Source organism: Cervus elaphus, chromosome 1 (genome assembly GCF_910594005.1).
Source record: "Cervus elaphus chromosome 1, mCerEla1.1, whole genome shotgun sequence".
Lineage (NCBI taxonomy): Eukaryota > Metazoa > Chordata > Mammalia > Artiodactyla > Cervidae > Cervus > Cervus elaphus.
The window spans coordinates 59,318,299-59,324,634 of record NC_057815.1 but is presented as its reverse complement, the minus strand read 5'-3'; the positions used below and the strand labels follow the sequence as shown (position 1 = coordinate 59,324,634).

At 42.1% G+C, this 6,336-nt stretch overlaps 1 protein-coding gene across 1 annotated transcript; it reads left to right on the top strand.

The window, feature by feature from the left end:
- The first annotated feature begins 4,429 nt into the window (after positions 1 to 4,429).
- LOC122701857 (olfactory receptor 2AG1-like) lies at positions 4,430 to 5,458 on the top strand. The gene has a single exon (XM_043915261.1). The coding sequence runs from the start codon at positions 4,430 to 4,432 to the stop codon at positions 5,456 to 5,458; it is 1,029 nt and encodes a 342-aa protein (XP_043771196.1).
- The last annotated feature ends 878 nt before the right edge of the window (positions 5,459 to 6,336 follow it).

Sequence of the window (6,336 nt, the reverse complement as noted above, 5' to 3'; positions counted from 1 at the left end):
GGGAAAGAAATGGCACTTTCTAGGAAGAGGAGCTGCAAGTGCAAAAGCCTAGAGGCAAGAGGAAACACAATTTCCTGGAGAATTTCAACTGAATCAACATGGAGGGATTTGGGGTCCAGACAGGGACAGAGGAGGGTGCAAAGGCTAGGAACCACAGGCAGAAATGAGGCAGGGGAGGTCAGCTGGCCAGATGATGAACTGATTTGGAGGGCAATCGGTAAAGTATGTTAATAGCTAAAAGGGAGGCACAACTTAAACGTCCACTGACAGATGAATGGCTAAAGAAAATGTGATATAAATATAATGGAATTTTATTCAAATATTAAGAGAAAGAAATCTGGTCCTGTGCTACATGTAAGAAATTGGAATATACTGTGTTAAGTGAAGTCAGCCACAGAAGTCTAAATACTACATGATTCCTCTTATGTCATCTAAAGTAGTCAAATTGTAGCAGAAAGAATGGTGGCTTCCAGGGGCTGCTGGGATGTGGAAAAGAAGAGCTGCTGTTGAGTGAGTATAAAGTCTCAGTCATGCCAAACGGGAAAGTTCAGGAGACCTAGTGTACAACAGTGTGCTTATAGGTGACTGTACTGGACACTTAGAGCTTTACAAGAGCAGATCACATGTTGTTTGTTTTTACCACCAATAAAAAAAAAGAGAGTAATTGAACAAAAATCTCTGTAAACTGGTTTCTATATAGTGCTCATACTTTACATTTATTGAGAATCCAACATTCAGAAAACTAAGATCATGGCATCTGGTCCCATCACTTCATGGCAAATAGATGGGGAAACAGTTTTTTGGTTTTTTTGGGGGGGTTTATTTTGGGGGGCTGACTTTATTTTTGGGGGCTCCAAAATCACTGCAGATGGTTACTGCAGCCATGGAATTAAAAGATGCTTACTGCTTGGAAAGAAAGTTATGACCAACCTAAACACCATATTAAAAAGCAGAGACATTACTTTGCCAACAAAGGTCCATCTAGTCAAGGCTATGGTTTTTCCAGTGGGTCATGTATGGATGTGAGAGCTAGACTATAAAGAAAGTCGGGAGCCGAAGAATTGATGCTTTTGAACTGTGGTATTGGAGAAGACTCTTGAGAGTCCCTTGGACTGCAAGGAGATTCAACCAGTCCATCCTGAAGGATATCAGTCCTGGGTGTTCATTGGAAGGACTGATGTTGAAGCTGAAACTCCAATACTTTGGCCACCTGATGCGAAGAGCTGACTCATTTGAAAAGACCCTGATGCTGGGAAAGATTGAAGCCAAGAGGAGAAGGGGATGACAGAGGATAAGATGGTTGGACGGTATCACCGACTCAATGGACATAAGTTTGGGTAAACTCAGGGAGTTGGTGATAGGGAGGCCTGGTGTGCTGCAGTCTATGTGGTTGCAAAGAGTCAGACACAACGGAGCAACTGAACTGAGCTGAACTCTGTGACTATAGCCATAAAAATATGTTAAAATATGACATATAAAATAGTTATGAAAATTAAAAAATCACGAGGCCACTGAAATAGTTACAAAGAGCTAAGATCACTCCTACTTTACAAGTGAGAAAAATGTGACAGCTACATGTTAAAATAAGATCATGTGATCAGTAGGAAAGATATAACTCAAGCCAGGGAGTTTGACCTTGCCTTGTGTTTTATTCACAATGTCTGAGACAAGTCAAAATATTAGGTATAAATCATTATCACAAAATATCAACAAAAAGAGGGTGAGTGCTAAATTGGTGGTTGTAAGAAGGACACCATGATGAAGAATCAGCAAACTATGCACTTTGCAAGAGAAAACAGTCCTTGAATTCCAAGCTTTCACATAAAGTCCTATCTGTTCTATTCACTTACTCACTCTGAGAAAAATAGATTCTTCATTCTCATGAAAGTTTCTAGTCCCTTAAACATACTCAATTCTTCTATTTATCACCTACCAAACTAGCTCCTCATGACTGAATTCCATCTCAAGAATCGTATCAGCCACCAATTGTTAATTCTACTTCCAATATGAATCTTGACTCTATCATATCTGTGCCATTTCCCTGGTCCATCTTACCTAGATGACCACAGTCACCTCTGCACATATCTCCCTGGGTCTGTTCTTGCCCATCTTCTACTTGTACTCCTCCATGGGACTATCAGAGTTATCTTTTAAAAGTATGTATCACTCTTGTGTATACAGACTAAAGACACCCCTTATATGTGGAATCTAAAAAGAAATTATATAAATGAACTTATAAAATAGAAACAGACTCATGGACTTAGAGAATGAGCTTATGGTTGCCAGGGGAAGGGAGGGGGGAAAGGATAGTTTGGAAGTTTGGGACAGGCATGTAAACATGTTTACATATGGCTGAATCCCTTCATTATTTACCTGAAATTATCACAACTTTGTTAATTGGCTATACCCCAATACAAAATAAAACTTAAAAAAAAAAACAAAAAACAGCTCTCAATTAGAGTCTATATGGGATTCCATGGAGACTCAGTGGTAAGGAATCGGCCTGCAATGCAGGAGAGGTGGGTTTGATCCCTGGGTCAGAAAGATCCCCTGGAGAAGGAAATAGCAACCCACCCCAGTATTCTTGCCTAGGAAACCCCATGGACAGGGAGCCCGGCAGGCTACAGCCCATGGGGTCACAAAAGAGACAGACATGACTCAGTTAACAAACAACAACAACAGTAGTCCATATTCCCTGAAAGGCCAAACAGGACTTGGAACCTGTTTCTCTCTCCAAGTGTCTCTCGTTCAGTACCGTCCTCACCAGTTGTCCTTCAGCTTCTTAGAAATTACAAGCTCTCTCCTGTTTCAAATATTCTGCATATTTTATATTGCTCAGGTAGCTCTTCATCCCTCCTCAGTTGGGTAATTTACGTTTGTCTTTCAAAACTGAGCTTAAAATTCACAGACTCAGAAGGCTTTCTTTAACTACCAATCTACATGAGAACCACTGTTCATTTTTTTTTCCTTTAGGATGCTTTTCACTATTTATAGTTACATCTATTTTATTTATTTATTGGCTATGCCATGCAACTTGTCGGGACTTAGTTCCCTGACCAAAGACTGAACCCAGGCTCTGGGCAGTGAGAGCGGGGAGTCCCAACCACTGGATAGCCAGGGAATTTTCCACCTACCTTTCAATGCTCCTTATGAGTGTAACTGAATGTGGTCAGGTATTTTATATACTATGTACTTCCCTGTATGAATGGGAGCTAGCACAGTGCCTGGCACATAATAGGCACGAGAGGGAATGGTTCTTTCTCTCTTCCAAAATTTTCTTTTACATCAAGGTAACATGGGTTTGGGTAGACTCAGGGAGTCGGTGATGGACAGGGAGGCCTGCGATTCATGGGGTCGCAAAGAGTCAGACACGACTGAGCGACGGAACTGAACTGAACTGAATGTTAATCCTTAGCCTCTACTCTCTCCTTTCTTCTCAAGTTTCAGGGAGGAAGTTAATCTAATTGGAGAATGAACCGGAATAAAATTCTCTCTTTTTCTTAGAAGATACAATGACCAGTACTTGTATCTCTTGTTCTCCTGTTCCACCAGTCCTTCTTAGGTGGGAAGTACTGACCTGGTCCTGCACTGCTTGTGACTGCAAAGGTAATTATGTTCATTTTGAGGTTTAGGAAGTCCATTATCCACTGACACAGAAATTACATCCCATAATTTCTGCTTTATGAAAAATAGGGTGATGTTTTGGCTACACAAATATCTCCTGTCTCAATTGCTTCACAACCTGGGTGGGAGAGAGGGAAATATATGTTGGGCCTTCTCAAAGATGCTGCATCTCCTGAAAAGAAGGGAAGGAAAAAGAAGCTGGATACCATATGTCTGGGCTCCCGAGGTGGTGCTAGTGGTAGAGAACCTACCTGCCAATGCAAGAGATGTAAAGAGACATGGGTTCGATCACTGGGTCGGGAAGATCCCCTGGAGAAGGGCGCAGCAACCCACTCCAGTATTCTTGCTTAGAGAATCCCTTGGACAGAGGAGCCTGGTGGGCTACAGTCCACAGGGTCGCAAAGAATTGGACATGACTGAAGCTATTTAGTGCACTCCATATGTCTATATGCCTAGATTTTCCCTCTAATGTTTCCCATTGGTTAGGTTGCTCCTGTTTCTCAAGAGAAGGAAGTGGGATGGTGAAGCAGAGCAAATGCAGAATTACTGCCCAAGTGGGACTTGCCTGACATTGAAGGAAACATCAGAAATGGGAAAGAAAAGTGCTATTTTAACAATATGTTATCAGTACATACTTGGTGATTTAATTTATGAATGAAAGACTAATATATGGTATGATAAACTGAGCAACTAATTTCTTTTGATCAAGGGCTGTAACATTGTAAAGGCAAGGAGTCCCCAGTGACCACATCAGAACTACCTTACCTGATTTTTCATAATTTCAGATAACGAAAAAAACCACAGAATGGAGCTCTATAACTCCACCTTGGAAAGTGGTTTCATCTTGGTGGGGATTCTGACTGACAGTGGGTCTCCTGGACTGCTCCACACTACAATCTCAGTCCTGTACACTCTGGCCCTAACCAGCAATGGCCTGCTGCTCCTGGTCATCACAATGGATGCCCGGCTCCATGTGCCCATGTACCTCCTGCTCAGCCAGCTTTCTCTCATGGATTTGATGCTTACATCTGTAGTTATTCCTAAAACACTTGTGGATTATCTGCGTGGAGAGAATGCCATCTCCTTTGAGGGCTGTGCCCTTCAGATGTTCCTAGTACTGACCCTTGGTGGTGCAGAGGGCCTCTTATTGGCCTTCATGGCCTATGACAGGTATGTAGCCATTTGTCATCCTCTGAACTACATGGTGCTCATGAGGCCCAGGATCTGCTGGCTCATGATGGCCACATCTTGGACCCTGGCATTCCTGAATTCTGTGATACACACTTCATATACCATGCATTTTCCTTTCTGCATGACCCGGGAAATCAGGCACCTCCTCTGTGAGATCCCACCCTTGCTGAAATTGGCCTGTGCAGAAACCTCCAGATACGAGTTCATGGTGTATGTGTCAGGTTCCGTCTTTCTCATGCCTTCCCTTGCTGCTATCCTTGCCTCCTATACATTTGTCCTAGTTGCTGTCCTCCACATGTCCTCAGGAGAAGGAAGGCAGAAAGCCCTCTTCACATGTTCTTCTCATCTGACTGTGGTGGGAATGTACTACGGAGCTGCCATGTTTATGTATGTCCAGCCCGGCTCCTACCACAGTCCCCGACAGGACAACATCCTCTTTGTATTTTACACCGTCATTACTCCAGCACTGAACCCTCTCATCTATAGTCTGAGAAACAAGGAGGTAATGGGGGCCTTCAGGGGAGTATTGGGGAGGTTTTCTTTTATCCAGGATGGTGGCTGCCAGTGTCATATTGAAGCCCTACAACTCCTAGATGGAGCTTCATATCCGGTCTTGGTTTTATGTGGTTCTTCTACATTATGAACTCTTGCCTGGAAAATCCCATGGACAGAGGAGCCTGGTAGGCTACAGTCCATGGGGTCGCAAAGAGTTGGACACGACTGAGCGACTTCACTTCACTCTACATTATGAAAATCCTGAAAATCTGCCACATTAGTCCTCATTTGGTCTTAGAGACACAATTTTGTCTCCATCAGCTCTGTATTTTGATAGTTAAGAAGCATTCATTTCTCTGATCAATATTCCAGGATATGTTTGAAATTCTTTTTCTGTTCTGACAGAGTGACCTTACATTTTACTTCAGTATTTTCTTTTCTTACCCTATGACAATCCTACACCCAATCACAGAGAAAGTTAGCCAGATTTTTTGGACAGCTCAATTTAAAGCAGAAATAAAAAGTAGAGAGGAAAATGAAGATAAAATGAAGATACAAATGTTGAATTTTACTTGTTGCTATTGACAGAATTTCTCAGTTCTTACCTTCTTATTAGTAAGCATTTGTAGTCATATAATATTAGACACTTTACTGTGGGCAGACCTTCCCAGGTTTATATCAGTCCTAGACACTGGGAAAAGAAATTCTTATCAGTTACCTATGCCTTGGTTTCTGCATCAACTCCTCAAGCTACTCATGTTGTATCAGGACAGCCAAGTACTTTCTTTTCACATTATTTACAAATAAATCACATTATAAATTATTGATGCCTTAAAGGTCATATGTGAAAGCAGCCAGCACACTTGGTAATGAGCATCATAATTCAAGAGCTCCCTGCTGGGAACATACTCCTTTAAAGCCTCAGCCCTGATTGGTACTCCTGAATAGGAATTAATGGTCAAAATCAACATCTGAAATGGAAGCAGTCTTACCAATGGAAGCATCATCACCACTTACACGTTTCCC